The following is a 25,139-nucleotide window of genomic DNA, read 5'->3' as shown; positions in this document are numbered from 1 at the left end:
GGATATGAGGTAGACACTACAATTGTGGTCATATACAGATGGGGAAACTGAAATAGATACTAGGTACTTGCTCAGTATCACTCAGCTCTGAAATGAAGGAGCAGGGGAGTTAAATGGAATATACCTGTCTCCAGAGCTCATGTAAAACCACCTCCCAGACATTTTTGTGGGGAGGAGGATGGAGGCAATCTTCTAGTAAAAGCTCACTGAAGGGGTTAAGTTACAGAGCTGGATAGTAAGGAGCTTGGTTCACTGGAAGGGTAGTTCAGAAACTTGGGTTAATGGGGACCGGAAAACAGTTGTCCCTCAGGATTAGATTTGCACTCCCTGATTATCTTCCTCAGTTGGTGCTTTGGTCATGACAAACTGGTTTACTCAGTGTCCCACAACAAGTCATTAAACAGGACTCTTCTACACTAGTACTTTGCCAAAGCCACTTCCTCTTGCCCATTTCTCTGATGCCTGTCCCTCTCAAGAGCTTCCACCCCTCCTCATCCCAGCTACAGTCCCTGGAAGGCACTTGGGTTCAAGGATTTTAGGGACTAAGGCATGAAATCACACGTTGCTCTGGACCTCTCATGTAACCTTGCCATAAAGTGTCATAGTTTTTCGTCACTTAATTTTCCTGGTGCATGACTTATTTCCAAGGTGACTGGCCACTGTAAACTTCCTGCAGGGAAAGACATGAAGTCACCCCGAGCTGTAGTCATGGTCGTCAGCTGGGATCTTCCTGGTACATTCCTAAAATAAAACTTACTCCCACGCACAATTTTTAGTTTCTGGAGTGTACATTTTCTTTCTCTGATTCTCCACCTCCCAGTGTACATCACCTCCTTGTTAAATGTTCCCGTAGCTTTTACTATAGATCGAAGGTGATTATTTCATTGTCGACCTGTCTCATTACTAAGGTATCTCGAGCGCATTAGCAGAGTCTGGCACACACAATACAAGAAGAATGTATGGCAAAGCCAGGCCAGTCACTATATAGCAACTAGGAGCAAGGGGAGGGGGAGAGCGGAAGGCGAAGTGTCTTCATTCCTCGCCTCGGCGGGCAGGACCCTGCGCTCTGACAGGTGCTAGAACTGAGACCAGGGTCCGGTCGAGTGCCCGCATGCTTCCTCCCACACCCTCCGCGCGCCCCCGCGCTGTCTCCGCCCTCGCCACGCCCCCTCCCCGTCCCCTTGCGCGCGCGCCTCAGGCTGCTCGCCCCCGCTGTCCGCGCGGCGCCGCGCTTCGCCGGCTCCTCAGCTTCCAGCCAAGATGGCGGAGAATGGCGATGGTCTGGGGACCGTCCCGGAGCATGAACGGATCTTGCAGGAGATTGAGAGCACCGACACCGCCTGCGTGGGACCCACTCTCCGGTAAAGCTCTCATCCCCCCGGGACCTCGGGCTGCCGCCGCTGGCCGCTCATCAGGAGCCGAGCTGGGCGTCTGCCACCGGCCGCGCGCCAGGCGTACCGACAGGTGGTGCGTGTGGAGGCGGGCGGGGGCGCTCCGGGGCGGTGGGCCGAGACCTGGGCCGGCCCGGGCGGGGAGGGGAGGAACGGGCGGCTGCACCTGTCGCCACCGCCCGCCTCAGCCCCGGGAGCTGTCATCGCGCAGCCGGTGGGTGTGGCCGCGGCGGCGCCTTTGACCCGGGGTTCCGCGGCGCCGCCCGGCCCTGACGGCCTGGGGTCCCGAGGACGCGTTTTGGGCCTCCCGGGCTGCCGGCGGGGCTGAGGGCGGCTGTCCTGGGGCGAAGGTTAACTGCCAGCAGTCCGCGTGACTGAGATGCCGAGGCGCCCGCAGGTGGAAACCCTGGCGTGGAGGGCTGCAGCGGGCGTGGGAGAATTGAAGTTGAGCTGGAGTCGCCGGCACCATTATCCCTCAGCGCGGCCGGAGTGGGCGAGAAGGGAGCGTGGGCTGGCGGGCAGGAGCTGATGCTCAAGAGCGCGCTAGTGTGACCGAGCGCTCGCCCGGCGCGCCTTCTGGAGTGTGGGAAGCTTTTACTTACTTACGAACGTTTCATTAATTTTGCATTAACTTTCCCGTTTATTTTGAAAAAGATCTCCACCCTTTAAAAATAATACTAGATAATGAATATTCCAGACTGAATACCTGTTGCCCTAATAGAATATTAGCTGGACACTGTGGTGATGCACTAGATTAGGTTAGGCGTTCTCGCCAAGAATAAGTGCCTGTTTGGGGTGCCTGGGTGATTCAGATGGTTGGACCTCTGCGTTTGGCTCAGGTAGTGTTCTTCAGGTCCTGGGATCGAGTCCCACATTGGGCTCTTGGATCAGCGGGGAGTCTGCTTCTCCCTCTCCCTCTCTCTGCCTCTTCCTCTGCTTGTGTTCTCTCTTTGTCTTCTTCTTAAATGAATAAATAAAAAAAATCTTAAAAAAAAAAAGAATAAGTGTCTCTTAGGGGCATCTCGCTGGCTCAGTGGGAAGAGCATGCTGCTCTCGGTCTCGGTGTCATGAGTTCGAGCCCGCCGCTGGGTGTAAAGATTATTTACAAATAAATAAACTTTTTAAGAAAAAGAAGTACCTTTTAAATGTAAGGTTTCAGCTTTCGTAATGGTGGTGAAATTGTTATTCATGTATGGAAGTTAGGAGTGATTGTGCTTTAACGTTATTTTCTTCAGGATACGCTTCCTAGAAATGAAGTGCTGTATGTGTTGTGGACATGTGGATATAGTATCAAGTGAAGCTATTTCAAATTATAATGTAAATTCACCTTGCCCTGAGATTCCGGAGTGTTTTGCACAGGTCCTACCGCTGACGAAATGTGCGGTCACGGACAAAATCATTTAAGTTTTCTGAACCTCAATTTTCTTATTCCTGTCCTTAGGTAGGGGGTGGGTCTTTAGATGCCTGGGATATTAGAGACCTTGCCTATTTGTTCACTACTGTATCCCTAACACCAAGCATGTGTTAGGCACCTGATAAGTTTTTTTTTTTTTTTTTTTTGGTCACATGAAGTTCTTGCTGTGATATGATAGGCGTAATTAGTACATTTCCTTAATTTTCCAGCATGATGATTTCTTTTCATAAAACTCTGGTCATTTGGTAATGAAAGTAGAAATCATAGATCAAAAGGAAGCTTTGTTTTCCTGACTGCATAGTGAAACTTAAAGAGTACAGTATGTATTATAGTTATCAGAACAGCCAGTTTTTGAAAATAGTACAGGTTATGAAGGAGATACTTCCTCTTGGGAAAAAATGCTAGGCACTATCTTTGAAAAGAGATGAAATTAACTTAGAAGAAAATTTGAAATATATTGAGAGACTTTTGTGACACAAATAGAATATATGTGTTCACAGTGTTATTCTGTTCTCTTTTGCTGGGCAATTATGTCACCTCCTCACTTTGTTGAAACCCACACTGTTTTCTTTGGCCAACTCCAGTGACTCATACTTATCCTATATATACACTTGTCATCTCATTTATAAGCAGACTTTATACACACACATAGAAGGCACTGCTAGCAGGCCTTCTCTTGAATAGTGTTTAAGCTATTACTGTTTTTTACCTAGGTTTCACTAAGTGCTAATATTAAAATTTTAAAAACCCTTTTATTGGAAAGTAAAAAGTAGAATAGTGTGGAAACCATCATGAAGCCATCATCTTGATTCAGTTCAGCCCCCAGCCAGTGCTATTCGATCTGCTCCCGTCTACTCTCCCTCACCCTGTATTATTTTGAAGCAAATTCTGGACATCAATTCATCTGTAAATATTTTAGTATTAAGATTAATTTTTGTTACTTCCCACTTATCTTTTAGCTGGCCTTTTGGCTTAAGATGGTGTTACCATTCTTATTTTTTTTTTTTCTCAGTGGGAGACTTTTTCAGTTGGATCTTTTCCTGATTTACTTTTTATTACTGATGATTAAGTAAGAAGCATGTTACATACTTTTCACAGGGGCTGGCATACAATATGGTTCTTTGACCACAGTGGAATTAGATTAGAAATCAGTAATAGAAAACTGGAGAATACCCAAATACTTGGACACTGAATAACACACATCTAAATAACCCGTGGGTAAAAGAAGAAACCAGGAGAGAAGTTTAGATAGTATTTTTGAACTGAATAAAATGAAAACACATTAGAATCTGTGGGGCACAGCTAAAGTAATACTTAGAAATTTATAACATTGAACATCTTTACTGGGAAAGAATGGTTTCAAATCGATGACCTCAGCTTCTAACTTAAGAAACTAGGAAAAGAAGAGCAAATGAAATCCAGAAGAGCCAAAGAAAGGAGCTGGTAAAGAAAGGAGATGGTAAAGATTAGAGTGGAAATCAATGAAATAGAAAATAGAAAAACAAAGTCAGTGAAATGAAAACCTGGTTCTTTGAGATCTGTAAAATTGATAAACCTCTAAGAGAAAGAAAGGGAGAAGATGCCAATTATCAGGAATTGCCAATTCCCGATACTGTATCAGAATGAGAGAGGTAACATCACTGCAGCTTCTATAGCTATTAAAGGAATATTATGAATAATTTCATATCAATACATTTGACAACTTAGAAGAAATGGACAAATTCCTTGAAAGATAACAAACTGTCAAAATGGTTACCCCAAATTGATCTTTAGATTTGGACAATCTCATTCAGAATCCCAGCAGAAGGTTTTGTTGTTGTTGTTGTTTTGGTAGAAATTGACAAGCTGATTCAAAAGTTCATATGGAAATGTATAGGACCTAAAAGAGTCAAACTGACTTGGGAAAAGATGAACAGAGTTAGAGGAACTACACTGCCTGCTTTTAAGGTTATTTGTAAAACTAAATAATCAAGCCAGTGTGATACAAACATCAAGATAAATAGATCAGTGAAACTGAATAACAGAGTCCATAAATAGATTCACACATTAATTAATTTTTGACAGAGGTACAAAAGCAGTTCATTTAAAAAGGATAATTTTTTAAAATAATGGTTAAACAGTTGGAAATCCATATGCAGAATAATGAACTTTGATCTCTACTCTACACCATATTTAAAAAGTAACCCAAAGTAGATCATAAACCTAAACATAAGATGCAAAACTATAAACTCTTAGAAAAAAAATCTTTGTGACTTTGGTTAGGTAAAGATTTCTTACATACTATTCCAAAAGCATAATACATAAAAGAAAAAAAAAGATAAATTGGACATCAACATTGAGAACACGTGGTCTTCAAAGATACTGTTAAGGAAATGAAAAGCCACAAACAAGTAGAAAATTTCTGAAAATCACATGTCTGATTTAAAAAAAAGTTGTGTCCAAATTGTATAAAAGAAGTCTTTAAGGCCAGATAAGAAACAATCCAATTAAAAAATGGGTAGATGATTTAAATAGATATTTCACAAAAGAAGGTACACACAGTGCAAAAAGCACATGAAAAGATGATTAATAACATTAGTCATTAGAAAAATGTAAACTAAAACTACAACATTGAATTATGCTGTTGGAATGTCAAAAGTTTAAAAAACTGACCATATACCATGTATAGGTGAGGTGGAACAACTGGCGCTCTCATGTGCTGCTGTGGGAATTTCATAGTGTCATTTATCAGGTTGGGGAAGTTCCCTGCTATTCCTAGTTCAATGTTTTTATTATGAAAGAGTGTTCGGTGTTTCACACGCTTTTTCTGCATCTATTGAAATGATCATGTGGGTTTTAATCCCTTATTGTAGTTGTGTGGTATATTACATTAATTAATTTTGAGGTATAAGCCAACCTTGTATTGAGGCATAAATCCCACTTGGTCATAGTGTATAATCCTTTTTATATGTTACTGGATTCTGTTTGCTAGTATTTTGTTTACGATTTTTGCATGTGTATATTCACGGGAGATACTGGTCTATTATTTTTTGGTGATATCTTTGTTTGGTTTTGGTATGAGAATAATAGTATCTCAAAGAGTCAGTTGGTTAGTGTTCCCGGAATTGAGATGACCATGTGGGGTTTTTTCCTCCTTTGTTTTTGTCATGTGATGTGGTACATTGAATTTTTTTTTTTTTTTTTTAAATGTTGAATCTCTCTTGAATTCCTGAGTTAAATCCTGTTTGGTCATGGTGTATAATCCTTTTACTACATTGTTAGATTTGGTTTGTTAGTATTTTGTTGAGAATTTTTACATCTATCTTCATAGGAAATGTAAGTCTGTAATTTTTTTTTAAGTTTTATTTATTTATTTGACAGACAGAGAATACAAGTAGGCAGAGAGGCAGGCATAGAGAGAGGAGGAAGCAGGCTCCCTGCTGAGCAGAGAGCCCGATGTGGGGCTTGATCCCAGGACCCTGGGATCAGGACCTGAGCTGAAGGCAGAGGCTTTAACCCACTGAGCCACCCAGGCGCCCCAAGTCTATAATTTTTGATGTCTTTTTTTCTGGCTTTGGTATTAGAGTAATGCTGGTCTCAAAATAAGTTAGGGAGTGTCCCTCCTCTTACACTTTTTGGAAGATTTGTGAAGGAATAGTGTTAATTCTTTAAATATTTGGTAGCATCCATCAGTAAAGCCACCTAGCATTTCTTTGATGGGAGGTTTTTGATTACTGATTGAATCTCTCATAGAACTCTGTTCTGATTTTCTAGTCTTTCTGAGTCAGTTTTGATAGTTTTTATCTTTTGAGAAGTTTGTCCATTTCTTCTAGATTATCAAAATTGTTGGTGCAGTTGTTCACAGTTCCTTGATAACACTTTTTATTTCTGTAAGGTCAGTATTAATGACCTCTCTTTCATTCTTGATTTTAATAATGTCAGTTTCTCTTTTTTCTCTTGGTCAGTGTAGCTAAATGTTTGTCAGTTTCATGGATCTTTTAAAAAAACCAGTTGGCTCTTGGGGCACCTGGGTGGCTCAGTGGGTTAAAGCCTCTGCCTTCCGCTCAGGTCATGATCTCAGAGTCCTGGGATCGAGCCCCACGTCGGGCTCTCTGCTCTGCGGGGAGCCTGCTTCCTCCTCTCTCTCTGCCTGCCTCTCTGCCTACTTGTGATCTCTGTCTGTCAGATAAATAAATAAAATCTTTTAAAAAAATGTAAAAAAAAACCAAAACCAGTTGGCTCTTGGTTTTATTGATTTTTGTGTATTGTTTTCTAATTATTTCATTTGTGTCTAATTTTTGTTTCCTTTCTTCTGCTTGTGTTCTGTTGGTTTTCTTTTTATTGCTGCCCTATGATGGAAACTTAGGTTCTTAATTTGAGATCTTTGTCATTTTTAAATACAGGCTTTTGCAACTATAAATTTCCCACTAAGCACTGTTTTGACTTCATCCTGAAGTATTTTTAAAATTTCTTTTATGAGATGGCTTAGTGACTCAGGTCATGGTCCTGGAGTCCTGGGATTGAGCTGTATGTTGGGTTCCCTGCTCAGTGGTGAGTCTGCTTCTCCCTCTCAGTCTTCCTCTCCCTCTGCTCCTCTTCCCCACTCATGCTTTCTCTCTCTCAAATAAATAAATAAAGTATTTGAAAGAAAAATTTCCTTTATGATTTCTTTGACTCATTGGTTATTTAGAAATGTGTTAGTTTCCACATATTTGTGAGTGTCTTAAGTATCCTTCTGTTATTAATTTCTAATTTCATTACATTGTGGCCAGAGATCATAATTTGTACAATTTCAGTTCTTTTAACTTTATTGAGGCTTGTTTTATGGCTTAACTATGGTCTATCTTTGGAGAATGTTCCATGTGTACCTAAGAATGTTTATCCTGCTGTTGGGTGGAATAATTCTATAGATGTCTGTTAAGTCTCTTTAGCTTATGGTTGTTCAAGTCTTCCTTTTGAATGTTCTGTTTAGTTCTATCCATTATTAAATACAACAGATAGTTTTTGCTTCATGTTATTTTGGGCTCATTATCAGTATGCTCTCTGTGTGTATACTTGTTATATATTCCTGGTTAATAGACATTTACCATCATAAAATATTCTTCTTTATCTGTAGACTTGTTTTAAAGTCTATTTTGTCTGGTATTAGTATAGCTACTCTGGCATTTTTATGGTTGGTTTTTCCATGATATGTCTTTTTCTGTCCTTTTACTTTCACCCTGTTTTTATATTTGAATCTAAAGATTGCCTCCTACAGATAGCATATTGTTGGATCTTGTTTGTCATCTAGTTTGACAGTCTGCCTTTTTTTTTTTTTTTAAAGGATTTTATTTGAGAGAGAGAAATCATAAGTAGGGGGATTGGAGAAGCAGAGGGAGAGGGAGATGTAGACTCTCCACACTGAGCAGGGAGTCCGACATGGGGCCTGATTCCAATCTGAGCTGAAGATAGATGCTTAACTGACTGAGCCACCAGGCATACCTGCCTTTTTTTTTTTTTTTTAAAGGTTTATTTATTTTAGAGAGAGAGACTCCCTGCTGAGTGTGGAGCCTGATGTGGGGCTCAGTCTCACGACCCATGAGTTCAGGACCTGAGCCAAAACCAAGAGTCAGATGCTTATGGGCTAATCCACCCAGGTGCCCCAACAGTCTGCCTTTTTTTTTTAAATTGTGTTTTTTTTAGTTAACATATAATGTATTATTTTCCTCAGGGATACATGTCTGTGAATCATCAGTCTTGCACAATTCACAGCACTCACCATAGCACATACCCTCCCCAGTGTGTATCACCCAGCCACGCTATCCCTCCTACCTCCCTCCTATCCAGCAATCCTCAGTTTGTTTCCTGAGATTAAGGGTCTCTAATGGTTTGTCTCCCTCCTCAGTCCTATCTTGTTTCATTTTTCCCTCCCTTCCCCCCACAACCCCCTGACCTGCCTGATCAAATTCTTTATATCAGAGAGATCATATGATAATTGTCTTTCTCTGATTGACTTATTTTGCTTAGCATAATACCCTAGTTCCATCCATGTCATTGCAAATGGCAAGATTTCAGTTTTTTGATGGCTGCATAGTATGCCATTGTATATATAATACCACATCTTCTTTATCCATTCTTTTGTTGATGGACATCTAGGCTCTTTCCATAGTTTGGGTATTGTGGATATTGCTGCTATAAACATTCGGGTGCAAGTGCCCCTTTGGATCACTACATTTGTATCTTTAGGGTAAATACCCAGTAGTGCAATTGCTGGGTCATAGGGTAGCTCTATTTTCAACTTTTTGAGGAACCGCCATACTATTTTCCAGATTGACTGCACCAGCTTGCATTCCCATCAATAAGGTAGGAGGGTTCCCCTTTTTCCATAGTCCTCGCCAATTCCTGTTGTTTCCTGACTGGTTAATTTTAGCCATTCTAAACAGTCTGCCTTTTAATTATTTAATCTCCTTATGGATTTAATGTTGTTATTTATATAGTTGGATTTATTTTGCTGCCTTTTTGCTTTTTGTTTTCTATATGATACATTTGTTTTTTGCTCTTCTGTTCTTCTGTTCCCTTTTTACTACTCTTTTTTATTAAATGAATATTTTCCAGTATAACATTTTAATTTAATGATTTTTTTCAGTTTCTTTTAAAAAATAATTTCTTAGTGGTGGTTCTCAGAATTGCCTTCAGATTTATTCTAACTTAAGTCCAGTGAAATATAGAAATACTACTTCTATATATCTCTATTTTCTCTTATTTATTTATTTTTTTTTAAGAGAGAGAGTGTGTGCAAGTGGGGCAGGGAGAGGGGCGGAAGGAAAGGGAGAGAGAGAGAATCTTAAGCAGCCTCCATGCACAGCATGGAGTCCAGACACAGGGCTGGATCTCATGACCCTGAGACCTGACCTGAGCTGAAATCAAGTCAGATGCTTAACTGAATGAGCCATCCAGGTGCCCCTCTTTCCCATTTATGTGCTATTATTGTTATAGCTCTTATATCTGTGTTACCAACACAACAGTACGTTGCTGTAATTGTTACTTTATATAACTTTTTGCTTTTTTAAAGAAGCTGACAAGTTTATAGAGTTTGTTATATTAACTCAATTATCATTTCTGATTGTCTTTATTTTTTTGCTGGGTTTTAGATTGTCATCTTGTGTCATTTTCTTACCCTAGTACAGCTTTGTTCCTATATCTCCTTTGTGCTCTTATTGTCAAATATATTATATTTCTATATGTTAGGCCCACAAATAGAATTATGTGCTTGTTGTTTTATGTAATTGCTTTTTAAGTCATTTAAGAGAGATGCTATTTATACTGTCTTTTATAATTACGTGGTTGTCTTTACTAGCATTCTTTTGTGTGTGTGTGTTTATATTACCATTTGGGCTCACTCTTTTGATTGTGAAGAACTTCCATTAGGTTTTTTTTTTTGTTTGTTTTTCTTTTAAAGATTTTATTTAAGAGAGAGAAAAAGAGAGAACAAGTTGGTGGGGAGGTACAGAGGGAGAGCAAGAAGCAGACTCCCCACTGAGCAGGGAGTCTGGCAGTCAGGGGCTTGATCCCAGGACCCAGAGATCATGACCTGAGCTGAAGGCAGACACTTAACGACTGAGCCACCCAGGCGCTCCTCCACTAGTTTTTTTTGTAAGGCTGGTCTGCTGCTAACTAATTCTCTTAGTTTTTGTTTATTTGAGAATGTCTATGCTTTACCTTCACTTTTGAAATTTTTTTACTTATCTGAGAGAGAGAGAGAGAGAGAGAGCGCGTGCACAAGCTGGGGAGAGAGGCAGAGGGAGAAGGAGAAACAGACTCCCTGATCTGCACGGAGCCCGACGAGGAGCTCAATCAATCCCAGGACCCTGAGCAACGCTTAACTGACTGAGCCACCTGGACGCCCGTCCCATCACCTTCAGTTTTGAAGGATAGTTTTGTTGGATCTTAGACCTTGGTTGACGGTTTTTTCTTTTAGTACTTTGAACATGTCATCCCACTGTTTTTTTTGGTCTCCATTATTTCTGTTAACTTTATTGGAATAACCTTGTATGTGATAAGTGGTTTTCTCTTGCTACTTTCAAGGTGTTCTCTTTGTCTTTCATTACTTCTACTGTGATGTGCCTGGGTATGGGTCTGTTTGTGTTTATCTTTCTTGGAGTTTATTGGTTATTTTAAATGTCCAGATTAATGTTTTTCATCAGAGTGGGGAATTTTAATCATTATTTCTTCAAATATTCTTCAGCTATTTTTTCCGATATTTTTATCATCATAAAATTGTACTGTGGTATCCCATCATGTGTATGTTGATGTGTTTAATGGTGTCCATATTTTTCTGAGGTGCTGTTCCTGTTCTTCATTCCTCTCTGTTCTTTGGCTTTTTTTTTTTTTTTTAAAGATTTTATTTATTTATTTGACAGAGAGAGAGATCACAAGTAGGCAGAGAGGCAGGCAGAGAGAGAGGGGGAAGCAGGCTCCCTGTGAGCAGGGAGCTTGATGCGGAGCTCGATCCCAGGACCCTGGGATCATGACCTGAGCTGAAGGCAGACGCTTAACCAACTGAGCCACCCAGGCATCCCAACAAATTGACAGATCTTTAGGGAATTCCTGTAAAGAGTACAGTTTCAGAAATGTTTGTATCGTGACACTTTTTAGCTATACAGATTTAACATAGGAAGGCTGAACATCTCGTCCTATTTGACAACTCTTCCAGTGCCAGTTTTACTACAGTAGCACAACAAACCTAATTATTTCTAGCATTTCTCTTTTTATAAATTGAAAGAGTAAACAACTATGCTTTTGCAGAGTTGTTCTGGGAAATCTCATCAACAGGTTTAGGTGTAAAAGGTATCTTGAAAGTTTTATTTTATTTTTTTCTCTATTTAGGTCTCACATTTTAGAAGACAAATCAAAGCAGTTATCACATGTTACCTGAGAAGCAATACTTGGGTACCAATTTAATTAAAATGAAAGTGAAATATTTAAAAAATAAGCATAGATAACTTGATTCTAAAGAACTTAGTTCTTTCATAAGTGAGAGGAAACATTTTTGTTTATTAAATAATCAAGAACATAATAAAGTCCACATGAAGCACGGAAGAGTATTCTGGCAAATGGACCCACTGCTGCTATCTAGGCAGATTACACAGAAGGTAAAGAATAAACTTTCATATTATGGACAAGTCATTAACTAGTAAAACCAAGGAAGCAAGCCCAACAAAATTGGGCTAATGTTGCTAAATTTTATATTTTAAAGCTTATTATCAGACTCAGATATTATAAACTAAGGCAGATACAATTCATTTTCCATGTTTTGTTGTTCATTATGCTCTTTCATGTTCTGAAACAGTTTACTATAGAGCACTGATTTTTTGGGGGGGATTTGTCAGGTCAAAATCATTTTCAGGGCTGCTGCCTGGCTTAGTTGGTGGAGTATGCAACTCTTGATCTCAGGGTCGTTAGGTCATGTCCCATGTTGGGCATAAAGCTAACTTAAAAAAATTTTTTTCAAATAACTCTAAGAGTTTATTTATGTTAATGTACAATGCATTCATCATTTCTCTTTTCAAATGAATCAGTAGGTTTTTTAAAAATTCTGTTTTAATTTCTATTTTTTAAAAGTTTTTATTTATTTATTTGACAGAGACAGAGAGAGATCACAAGTAGGCAGAGAGGCTGGCAGAGAGAGAGGGGGAAGCAGGCTTCCTGCCAAGCAGAGAGCCCGATGCGGGGCTTGATCCCAGGACCCTGAGATCATGACCTGAGCCTTCGATCATGACCTGAGCTGAAGGCAGAGGCTTAACCCTCTGAGCCACCCAGGTGCACCATAAAAAATCTTTTTAAAAAAATTTAAAAAGTTGCATACTCTCAAAACTTAGTAAGAACTCCAAAAGGCTGTATTTACATGAATCATAAACAGGTGGAGCGCCTGGGTGGCTCAGTGGGTTAAACCTCAGTGGTCCGAAGGCAGCAGTTTAACCCACTGAGCCACCCAGGTGCTCCACCTGTTTTAATTTCTAATGTAAATATTGGTAGTTATGATTCATGTAAATACAGCCTTTTTGGAGTTCTTACTAAGTTTTGAGAGTGTAAAGAGACCAGAAAATGGGAGAACAACTGCTATAGGACAAAACCACTTTTTCCTTGAAAAATAAAAGGGGGTCAAGTCTAGCACATTTAAACTATTAGAAGTTTAATTTACTTGTTTTCTGGGAATTTGACAAAGATTCTAGTTATAGAAGTACTTATTATTATTATTATTATTATTATTTGCCAATGAGCCAGTCAGAACAGAGTTCCTTTTACCAATGAGAGGTAAAAGCCTTACTGAGCTGCGCATAAAAATAAAGCTTTATAGCTTTGTTTCTATGATTTCACCCCAGGTCAAGAGACATGAATTGTAGAGATGAAAAAAACAAACAGACCTCAGTGTCCAGATACCAAGAACTTGTTCCTGGTGGGCATGAAATTCTTAATGGATATGAGCTCAAAGTAGACAGACAAAAAAAATTACCAAGCCACAGTGTCTTTTATCTTTTACCCAAGAGATTTCTATCATCCATGTAGAGGGATCACCAAATAAGTGGTCAAGCCATAAACCCAAATTCTCATTGTTACCACTTAGGGGTAATAATTTATTGGCCATGCGGTAATTTTAAAAACTAAACCAACCAGAGAAGCAAGAGTCAGCAAAGTTAAATATATATTGCCACTTGGGTTTTACTTCTGGGATCTAAGAAAAGAGGTGCCTAAGCATAGGCAGCCTGTGAGGTACAATTCTTCGCAATGCAGTTTCCTACCTGTGCCAGGCGAATCCACTGGGGATTTTGGTAGACAACAAAACCATTAAAAGATAGTTTTCAAAAAAGATAAGAACATGGCGCTTATGCAAATATAAAATTAATGCATGCTAAAGGTTTTATTTGTTAATTAATGAGGGAACTAATAAGCTGTTACAATGTTTGAAAGATACTGGCAAAAAACCAATATAGGCATTTGGTAATGCTGAAATAGATTTATTTATTTATTTATTTATTTATTTATTTATTTATTTGACAGACAGAGATCACAAGTAGGCAGAGAGGCAGGCAGAGAGAGAGAGGAGGAAGCAGGCTCCCCGCGGAGCGGAGAGCCCAACGTGGGGCTCAATCCAGGATGCTGGGATCATGACCAGAGCTGAATGCAGTGGCTTTAACCCACTGAGCCACCCAGGCACCCCCTGAAATAGATTTATAAATAGAGACATAACTGGTCACTATCTGCAGGGCATAGTCATTTAAATTATTAATTAGCTAATTAAATTCCACAGGCCAGAATGTCTTTTTATTTCTATGGACAAGAATAACTTGCTTTACTTTCAGTTTTCTACAATTTATAGAGACTTAAAATAGGCTAAGGCACAGATAATCTAGAAGGACGTGTTAGAATAATAATTTTCATCCACTTAAAAATCTTTCACAATTTTTTTGCCATTAGTTGGAAACATTTTTTTTTTCATTTTGTCTCTTACTATGCTTACTCTTTTTTTTTTCCATGCAGAGGTTTGTTTTTTAATTTTTATTTTTTAGGTTTATTTATTTGAGAGAGAATGAGAGAGAGCATGAGAGGGGGGAGGGTCAGAGGGAGAAATAGACTCCCCTCTGAGCAGGGAGCCCAACTCGGGACTTGATCTGAGGACTCCAGGATCATGACCTGAGCCAAAGGCAGTTGCCTAACCAACTGAGCCACCCAGGGCCTTTTTATTTTTATGAGAATGAAATTTATCAATCTTTTTCTTCTGGATTTTGAGGCATAGGAAAGTTTTCCACAGTCCAAGGTTACAGAGGAATCCACTCATGTTTTCCTTTGGTACTTGTATGGTGTTATTTTTTACTTTTACATTCAGTTCTTTTTTAAATTTTCTTTGATAATGAATGACCCCAGATTTTATTTTTTTTTAAGTTTGTTTATTTATTTATGTAATGTCTACACCCAACATGGGGCTCAGACTCACAACCCCAAGATCAAGAGTCTCATGCTTTTCTTTTCTTTTCTTTTTTTAAAGATTTTATTTATTTATTTGACAGAGATCACAAGTAGGCAGAGAAGCAGGCAGAGAGAGAGAGGAAGGGAAGCAGGCTCCCCGCTGAGCAGAGAGCCCGATGCGGGGCTCGATCCCAGGACCCTGGGATCATGACCTGAGCCGAAGGCAGAGGCTTAACCCACTGAGCCACCCAGGCGCCCCGAGTCTCATGCTTTTCTTATTGAGCCAGCCAAGTACCCTGGTTTTGTCTTTTTTATATGGCAGTCCAACTATCCTAACAACACTTATTTAATTTATTTTTTATTTATTTGAGAGACAGTGAGTGAGTGAGAGAGAGCATAAGCTGGAGGAGGGGCAGAGGGAGGGGGAAGCAGGCTCCCCACTGAGCAGAGAGCCCTATGTGGGGCTCGATTCCAGGACCATGGGATCATGACCTGAGCCAAAGGCAGATGCTTAAGTTGCTGAGCCACCCGATACCTCTTATTTAAAAAACATTTTCTTTTTCACATTGATTTAAGATATTGCCATTATCACTGATTGAATTTTCAAATGTGGTGTCTTTTTGTTTCTTTATTCTGTTCTTTGTATGTCTATTCATGTGCTGTACCATGCTTTTAATTATAGAGGCTTTATTGTTATTATTTGGTAGGGCTACCTTTACCTCATTGTTCATCTTTTTCAGGGGTTTCCTGGTGACTCTACCTTTTTTTAATTTAAAAAATTTAACTTCTTATCATTCTTTTGAGTATAGTTGACACATAATCTTACATTAGTTTAGTGTGTACAACATCTCAATTCACCCTTTCTATACCTTATGCTAATGCTTGCAGCTACCATCTGTCACTATACAACGCTATTACAGTACCACTTACTGGATTCACTGTATTCCCTGTGTTGTAGCTTTCATTCCCAAGACTCATTCATTCCATAATGGGAAGCCTATATTTCCCACTTTCCTTCAACCATTTTGCCCTTCCTCCTTCCCCCTTTCCCCTCTGGCAATCATCAGTTTGTTCTGTATAGGTATAGATCTGATTGTACTTTTTGTTTATTTATTTGTTTTCTCGATTCCACATATAATTGAAATCATGTGGTATTTGTCTTTCTCTGACTTATTTCACTAGCATAATACCCTTTTGTATGTAGATCATCTTTTCTTTTCTTTTTAAAGATTTCATTCATTTATTTGACACATAGAGACAGCGAGAGAGGGAACACAAGCAGGGGGAGTGGGAGAGGAAGAAGCAGGCCTCCCACCGAGCAGGGAGCCCGATGACGTAGGGCTCGGTCCCAGGACCCTGGGAGCATGACCTGAGCCGAAGGCAGACGCCCAATGACTGAGCCATCCAGGCGCCCCTGTAGATCATCTCTTAAGCTATTAGGCAAACTGCACATTAGATCTGCTTTAGAGAGTTTAATATTTTTTGTTTGATTTTCCAAAGTCTAAGGAAGCAGTCTACATCTGCATTCTTTAATCTGCTTTAAGTGTTTTCAATTACAATTTATTTAGCAATGTAATTTGTTATTCTGGAGGACAAATACAATTTTGTATGTATTAGGTGTTTCAATTTCTCATCTTTTGCATTTTACCAAGTAGCACAGAAGTCAACAGGAAGAGACATCTCTGGTCAGGAGTATAAAAACAGGAAGGAGGAAGTCTATTGCAAATCTGTGTTAGCTGATTATCAGTTCAGGTTTCACTATAGAGGATGTCCATTAGCGATTATCATTGTACTTTGTTGTTACCCAGAATTAGCAGTAAGTGTTAATGTCAGTATTATAGAATGTCAACCCTAGTTATAGAAAGTAATGCTAACGAATTCTATTAGGCTCTTTCCTATGCATGGGAACAGGATACTGTTAGAACAAGTCACAGAAATTGTATATGGAGGTAAATAAGGCAAATAAAATTCAGTATCAGAAATATAGGGAATATCATCCTGTATTTTTTTCCTTAGCTTGAGCCTGATGCTTTGACAGTTTGTATGGCCCTTTAAGATATTATCGTATCCTTTTTTAAAAAGTTAGGGTATGTCAACTCTGTCATTTAAAAAATTGTTTGACAGAATGTCTTCAATTGAATTAGAGGAAGCACCTGGGCATTATTTTGTAAAGCATGCTAAGAGTGCATGTGGCAAACTAGCTGAAATATTTCATGGGAAATAACACAGAAGGTGAATATTTTTAAATCTTATTTAGTATTCTGTGGTGAAATAAATTGGATTCTGTGTTTGTACATTTTTTTTTTCCTTCTGAAGTTGCTAGAAACTCACTTGCTCTGGATATTCAGGATACCTACTTGATTTAGCTACCTAACAGTGTGTGTGTGTGTGTGTGTGTGTGTGTTTCTTCAAGATTTTATTTATTTATTAAAGAGACAGTGAGTGGTGAGAGGGAGAGGGAAAGAGAATTTGAGGCAGACTCTGCCCTGAGCACAGAGCCCAATGTGGGGTTCAGTCCCAAGATGGCAAGATCATGACCTGAGCTGAAACCAAGAAGTGGGTTGGTTAACAGACTGGGTCACCCAGAAGCCCCCTCCCTCACCCTTATAGTGGTATTTTAAGATACTTAGCATATCCTGAATTCTTTACTTAGTTGTTCAATGTTGTGGATGTTTTGGAAAAAATAAAAAGTATTGTGTAAAAGCTAGATGGCAGCTGATGTTGCTGTTGGTGTTTCTGGTTCTCCTCTTTCTCCTCCTTCTCCCTCTACCCCTGGTTGACATGTTCTTTTCCTCAGGAGTGTATTAACTTAAACTGTATCTTTAGACCCTTATTAATGGATTATCATGTGGTAATGCTTTCCACATTTTTTATATCGTGGCATAAAGAGAAAAATTGGGAGATGGTCATTGTGGTATACCTATAATCTGTTCAGTTGGGAAGATGTACTCTAGTGCATTGGTCAGATGAGGAGGTTTGTAAACCCCTTACAGTTTTAAGAAATACTTATGTATGTGTGGGTGTGTCTATGAATATGTGCCTTAGGGACTTTTTTTTTAGTTGTAGGTACCAAACCAAATTAAGTTTGCTTAAGGAAATATGAAAAAAAAACAGTGGAAGCTTATGGGGTCTCACAAAATTCTAAAGGCAATCATGCTGCTGCTGCTGCTTTTTTTTTTTTTTTTTTTTTTACACATTTTATTTATTTATTTGACAGAGAGATCACAAGTGGACAAAGAGACAGGCAGAGAAAGAGGGGGAAGCAGGCTCCCTGCTGAGCAGAGAGCCCAATACGGAGCTCAATCCCAGGACCCCAAGACCATGACTCGAGCTGAAGGCAGAGACTTAACCCACTGAGACAGGCGCCCCAGGGCAATCATGCTTCTTAAAAGACTGAAATAAAGAGGTAGAAGACTGTGTTTCTTTCTCTGTCTTCATTTTCCTTTGAGGTGTAACTTTCTCTGCTTCTCTCAGTTCTTAGTGGAGGATGACCACCTACAGCTTCCATATGTCAGTCTGGCACATATAGCTGACTGTCTCTGAATTCTAACTTAAAATTCCCGAGTGTGTATTTGATCGAACCAGTTTGGATCAGTTATACACCTTTGGGCAGTGTACTGTGAGTGGAAGAGACAGTATGGCTTTTCCAACTTTGTAGATGGTGAGCAGTTCTTAGAGACTGTGTGTGTATTACAGGTGTTTTTGTGAACTTTTCTGGGGAGAGGATCCATCTTTGATCAAAATCACAGAGGATGGGGCACGGGGTGGCTCAGTTGTTAAGCATCTGGCTTAGGCTCAGGTCATGATCCCAGGCAGTGTCCTAGGACTGAGCCCCGCAGTGGGCTTCCCTGCTTGACAGGAAGCCTGTTTCTTCCTCTCTCACTCTCCCTGCTTGTGTTCCCTCTCTCACTGTCTCTGTCGAATAAATAAATAAAATCTTTAAAGAGTCTTGCCACTCCCAGGCTACTGTCCAAATAAATGTTAACTAAAATATAACTAAGAGTTATAATAGAGTTCCTACTACTTAGTAAGTATATCCTTCACAGGGATTAAATTGTTTGCCTTTTTCATAGTGCCATGTCCTTTTCTGACTGTGTTTACCCATGACTGATTACCCCTTTTTATTTCTCCAACTACTTAAATATTTCCTATCATAGAATTCCCATTTTATCCCACAGCATTGTAGGTGGATACACACACACACACACACACACACACACACACACACTTCTTATACCATGGATTTTTAAAATACTATACAATGTTACTTAGTTGTGTGTGAGTGTATGTTTTAAAATGTATGTCTTAAATACATGTCTTAAATGCAGGCCTAATGAAATTGCCCCCTAGGTCTATGATTGTTACACATATCTGATCAGTTCTGACCATGTTACATAGCATAATGCCTTGGGTACAACAGACCCTCAAATACTTTCTGAACTGAATTAATGAAAAACAAAATCTTTTTAGTTTTTTAGAAGGCTTGAAAAATATAAGAGCAGTTTCCTGCTACTGAAAGAGAATCATAATTAACATGAATTCTAGTATATTCTTACATTTGAAATGACAAATGTTATTTATTTGTTGAACGTTTATTACACGAACCTATGCCATTCAACGAATTAAATTTTGAGTATTAAGTGTTTGTTAAATGAAGTTACAGTTGCCTTGTATAAATATTCATCCTGTTTATTTATTTTCTTATTGTTGTACCTTTAGGTGGTTCTTATTTTTGTCAAATTCTATAAACAGTGATAATAACTCTAAAATAATTTCCTAGGATCTTTGTTCCCAAAGTAAAAGTAATCATATAGATAATAATAAATAAAAATTTATTGAACATTTACTGTGTGCCTCTGTTTTAAACACTTAAATGTATTATTTAATCTTCACAAAAAGCAAATAAGATACCATTATTATATGCCTATTCTGCAGATGAAGAAATTGAGGTAGAGCTAGGTTAGGTCATCGGCCTTAGGCACATAATAAGTGGTGCAGCTAGATGTGAGCATAGACCCTTAGGCCTCCGAGCCTGTACTCTTAATCATTATATTTTGCCTTCTAATTTAGAGTATCAGATAATGAAAGCTGCGTGTAAAAACATTATTAAATTTTAACTCACCCCCCCCCCCAAACCAAAAAACATGGTAAGGTTTACATCAAGATTGGAATGGTGAAGAATGTGACTGGGACTATACTCAGGGAAGGAAAGTCCTGTATTTTAAACTTGTGCTTGGTCAGAGGAGGGTCAGATATTGAAATTAACTCAAAATAAAGTGGTATGGGGTGTGGGCCCCTTATTCCTCTGCAACTCCCAGATATAGGGCTCTGGTAACTTTAGTAAGGCCATTTTCCAGTTTATTCTCTCCAGGAGATGTGGTCTGCTTGATGCAGGGAAAATCCCTGACCTTTTATCTTTTCCATATCCTTTTTCAGTTCTAAATGGTGAAAAAACCAAAACACCACCATCATTTCCTTCCTTCACTTTTAATTCCTATCCTTTCATTCATTCCTGTGGTAAAAAGAATATAAGTCAAGTTTGTTTTTCAGCTTGTCTTACTAGAAGAGCTACTTCTTTTTAGTTTGGTAGACCAGGCCTAATAGAATCTGTGTACAATGGCGTGTTTGTTATTTTGTTTTCTGTTTTTGTCATGTCTGAATGTGAAGGCAGGCAACTGTTGTTTGTGTGGTTTGTGAGAGTGTGTGTATATATTGTTGATGTGTATTGGGTATTGCCAACTTTATTAAAAAGGAGCTTAATTTTCAGAGACTTCATTAGTAGAAGCATTGCCATAGTAATAACAAAGATACTCTGGAAATGAGCAATGACTATATTACTGACATATTTAAGGTAAATAATTTCAACAACAGAATGGTGATTTTTGTGTAGTGAGCTGCTTTTACCTTTTCTTGTGCAGTATTTTCCAACAGTCTGTATACCTGGCTCTGGCCTTTTTAAGATTTATTTATTTATTTGAGAGTATGAAAGAGAGCAAGCGAGCGAGCCCTTGGGGGAGGTACAGAGGGAAGGACAGAATCTTTAAGTAGACTCCCTGGTGAGCATGGAGCCATCATACCTATTGATCCCAAGACCCCGAAAATCATGACCTAAGCTGAAACCAAGAGTCAGCCACTCAGGCCACTCAACTGACTGAGCCACCCAGGTGCCCCACTCTGACCTTTTTAGTGGGCACATGGTGTTTAGTAAATCTTTTAACTTCTCAGACCTTCATTTTCTTCATCTGTGAGATAGAGATAAAACCAGTTGCCCTATTTCCCAAGGGTTCTTGGGATCAAGTGCAATGATGTACTAGGTAAAATTGCTTTGTGGATTGCAGAGTACTAATACAAAGGTAAAAGCTTATTTTTATTTATTTTTGTTACTTACATTCTGTGTTACTTACATTGAGTGGACATGGGAATTGTTCTTCTCAATTACTGTTGTCTCTTCAAAGCTGTGAAATGACCAATAGCAGAGGACTGTGGTTGGAATCAATAGTGGGGATTAAGATCAGCATTATATCAGGGAACCATGTTTCTGTTTTCCTCCATACTATTTGTAAATTATACTTACTTCACAAAATTTTTGTCTTTTGACAAGCACATTATAAAAATTAAATTAATGTTTATTAATATTTATTTTGAAAAATGCATAGTTTGAATCCTCTTTTTCAAAGTTCAATTTAAATATATCTGCATCTGACTTTCATTTAATATATTGTGCAATTTAGTAAAGTTCTCGTTTTTACTTCAGGTTCTACTTATATGATGATATCTTTTTTAGGACCTCCAAAAATTACGAGCCTGGAATTGCCAGAAAATGTTTATGGTGTTTATAGTTCTTTTCTATTTTTAACCATTATATTAAAATAATAGGTATCTGGATAAAGCAGCTTCAAAAAAGAGGAAACATTATTTAGATTTCATAATTTTTGTTAATTTGGTTGAGTATGAGATTCACACCTTGCTGTGATGCAGTAGGAAAAGAAAATATTTGGATTTATACTTTCTGGTGAAGGGTGCCCTCTAGCGACCGTCTTTTTATTAAGATTTGCAATTCTTGTTTTGGCTCTTGTAACTTGAATATAGAAATAAAAGACACCGTCAGTTCTCAAAGAATTTAGAAGATGAAATGTACACTAAAATGCAGAATACATTTTATGTGTTATACAAATAAATAAAAGATAAATTTTTAAAAATATAGTGTTACACAAATCAATTAAAGGGGGAGAAATTTTCAGGTAATGGGAAAGGTATTATCCAGTATGGTTATTGATGAAATTTTCCTAAAGGAACTGTCTTGAGCTGAATTTTGAAGGAAGATTAAGATTGAGACATATTGGGGTGCCTGGGTGACTAAGTTGGTTAAGCATCTGCCTTGGTCTCAGGAAGATCCCAGGGTCCTGGAATCAAGCCCCTAATCAGCTCCCTGTTCAATGCGGAGCCTGCTCTCCCTCTCCTTCTGGTTTGGGCTCTCTTGGTATCTCTCTCTCTCTCAAATAAATAAATAAAATCTTAAAGAGAAAGATTGAGGCATATCTTGTGGGGAAAGGACATCCTGCAGTGGAAAAAAAAGTTAAGGACAGTACCAAAAAGGACTAGTGCCAAAAGGGAAAAAAAAAGATAGAAGAAAAAATGGAATTATTTTGGAAAACATTTAAATTTAATTCTAATTTACATATTTATGCAGATGTCCAAATAATTTGTATTGTACTTATAAACTTTTTTTTTTCAGGGATTCAGGAAGGATTTGGCTGGGCATTTGTGACTTGGGAGTTTTCATACAGTTGCAATCAGATATTAGTTGCTGCTGGGGCTGAAATTATCTGGACTAGATAGCTAAGATGGCTAACTCATATTGCTGGCGATTGAAGTGGCTGTTATAATGGAGTGGTCACATATGTGGTCTCTCTAGCATATTATTTTTTATTTATTTTTTAAATTTGTTATAGAGAGGGAGAGAGCGCATAAGCAAAGGGAGTGGCAGGCAGAAGGAGAAGCAGGCTCCCTGCTGAGCAAGGAGCCTGGTGCAACAAGGATGGATCCCAGGAGCCTGGGATCCTGACCTGAGCTGAAGGCAGATGCTTAACCAACTGAACCATCCAGGTGTCCCTCCAGGACGTTATTTTAAGGATAGATTTCTTACTTGGTGGGTGACTTTCCCAGAGTGAGTGTCTAAAGAAGTCCTGGGATAAGTTGCATGTTTTTTTTCTAGTTTCTGAAGTTGCATGTAATTACTTCTGTCATCTTCCATTGATCAAAGTACTCAGAAACCTGCCCAGATTCAAAAAAAGTAGGGGATATAGACCCCACCTCTCACCGGAAAGTGTGTCAAAGAATTTTGGACCTATGTTGTAAAACTCTTCATTTGTTTTCCTATCTTTTTGAAGAATTATGCTCAGTACAAATAAATTCTTAATGATTTAGGGATCAGTAAATCTCTGCGTTAAAGTTAACTGTGCATATATCTGTTTTCTGCACTTGATTTTCAGTTTCTATTGCATATGGTTGGTACTTAATGAATATTGTTGGAAAGAATACTCCTTTGTCTTTATCCAGGTGTTACTGTCTGGGAGTTATTTCATTTCTTATTTGCTCTTGTATTACAGAGTGTCACGGAAAGTTATAGGAACATTGTTACTCGTGTTTGATATATTTGATACAATGGTTGGGAAAATGTTGGGAGTACTGGGTATGATAATTTTAGATTGACTACTTTTGTTCTTGCTATTTTATATTGCTAAGTAGAATTATATATATTTTTTCCAAGATTGAGTGGTACTTTGAGCAAGCCTTTTGTGCATTTAAGATAGGGAAATGGTATATTTGCTATTTGTTCTTTAAAAGAAAAAGGGGGCCCTTCACCCAAATGATAACCCATTTGCTATCTTTGATTAATATTTTAGCCCTTTGTTTTTCACATGGATGCTGCTGAAATTTTGGGCACCTTAAATCTAAAGGCTCCTAAAGGGAGTTGCATGACCAGTTTGTTGAATTAAGCAAATTTACTGATATACTAAAAATCTGGTTTATTTTATTTTATTTTTATATTTTAGACAGGGAGGGAGAGAGGGAGGACGAGCACACACTAGTGAGGGGAAGGGCAGAGGGGAGGAGAGAGAATCTCAAGCAGACTCCGCGCTGAGTGTAGGCCTGATTTGGGGTTCGATCCCATAACCCTGAGATCATGACCTGAGCTGAAATCAAGACTTGGATGCCCAACTGACTGAGCCACCGAGGTGTCCCCCAAAATGTGTTTTTAAAACTATTTCTGAGGGGCGCCTGGGTGGCTCAATCATTAAAAGTGTCTGCCTTCGGCTCAGGTCATGATCCGAGGGTCCTGGGATCGAGCCCCTTATCCAGCTCCCTGCTCAGCAGGAAGCCTGCTTCTCCTTCTCCCACTCCCTGCTTGTGTTCCCTCTCTTGCTGTCTCTCTCTCTCTCTGTCAAATAAACAAATAAAATCTTAAAAAGAAATCCTGATTTAAATAAATTTTAAAAATGACTTAAAAAAAGATTTTATTTATTTATTTGACTGAGAGAGAGAGATCTCAAGTAGGCAGAGAGGCAGGCAGAGGGAGAGGAGGAAGCAGGCTTCCCGCTGAGCAGAGAGCCTGATGCAGAGCTCGATCCCAAGACCCTGAGATCATGACCTGAGCCGAAGGCAGAAGCTTAAACCACTGAGCCACCCAGGTGCCCCTAAAAAGATTTTATTTATTTGAGAGAGAGAGAGAGAGAGAGAGGGAGAGAAGGAGAGCATGAGAGGGGAGAAGGTCAGAGGGAGAAGGAGACTCCCCGTGGAGCTGAGAACCTGACGTGGGACTTGATCCCTGGACTCCGGGATCGTGACCTGAGCTGAAGGTAGTTGCTCAACCAACTGAGCCACCCAGGCGCCCAATAAAACTGTTTTTGAGTTTATTAGCAAGCAATTTGTATTACACAGTATGGTTTTATTAGGTTTTGAAATTTTCTGATTAGTTTTTCTATGATTATTATTATTTTTTTGAAGATTTTACTTATTTATTTGACAGACATCACAAGTAGGCAGAGAGGCAGGCAGAGAGAGAGAGGAAGGGAAGCAGGCTCTCCACCTAGCAGAGAGCCCGACATGGGGCTGGATCCCAGGACCCTGGGATCACGCCCTGAGCGGAAGGCAGAGACTTTAACCCACTGAGCCACCCAGGAGCCCCTCTGATTATTTTTAATGTCTTCATAGCATCATTTTTAGGAATGTTTAATTTGTCAAAAGCTGATAATAATAGAGTGGTTAGTTGTCTTATAAATTTACTTAACATTCAGAAAAAGTTATGTCAGTTAATAAAATGAAAATGTTAGTAAGCAAAATGTTAGCAAGCAAAATTTCAGTACTAATTAGATCAGTACCTAGAATCTGAAAAGCATTCATTATAAATA

General features: G+C 38.9%; 1 protein-coding gene across 2 annotated transcripts in view; it reads left to right on the top strand.

Annotated features, from left to right (window-relative positions):
* The first annotated feature begins 1,234 nt into the window (after positions 1 to 1,234).
* Positions 1,235 to 25,139, top strand: part of EXOC6 (exocyst complex component 6) — a 216,956-nt gene continuing 193,051 nt past the window's right edge. For both annotated transcript variants that reach the window (XM_080823310.1, XM_080823309.1), the window contains exon 1: positions 1,235 to 1,361. In XM_080823310.1, coding sequence (XP_080679436.1) covers positions 1,261 to 1,361 — 101 coding nt within the window. In that variant the 5' untranslated portion in view covers positions 1,235 to 1,260. The remainder of the gene's footprint in view (positions 1,362 to 25,139) is intronic.

This window comes from Martes martes (assembly GCF_963455335.1).
Source record: "Martes martes genome assembly, chromosome: 14".
NCBI classification, from domain to species: Eukaryota; Metazoa; Chordata; class Mammalia; order Carnivora; family Mustelidae; genus Martes; species Martes martes.
The sequence above is the reverse complement of the archived record's forward strand: the minus strand, read 5'-3'. Positions and strand labels throughout refer to the sequence as shown.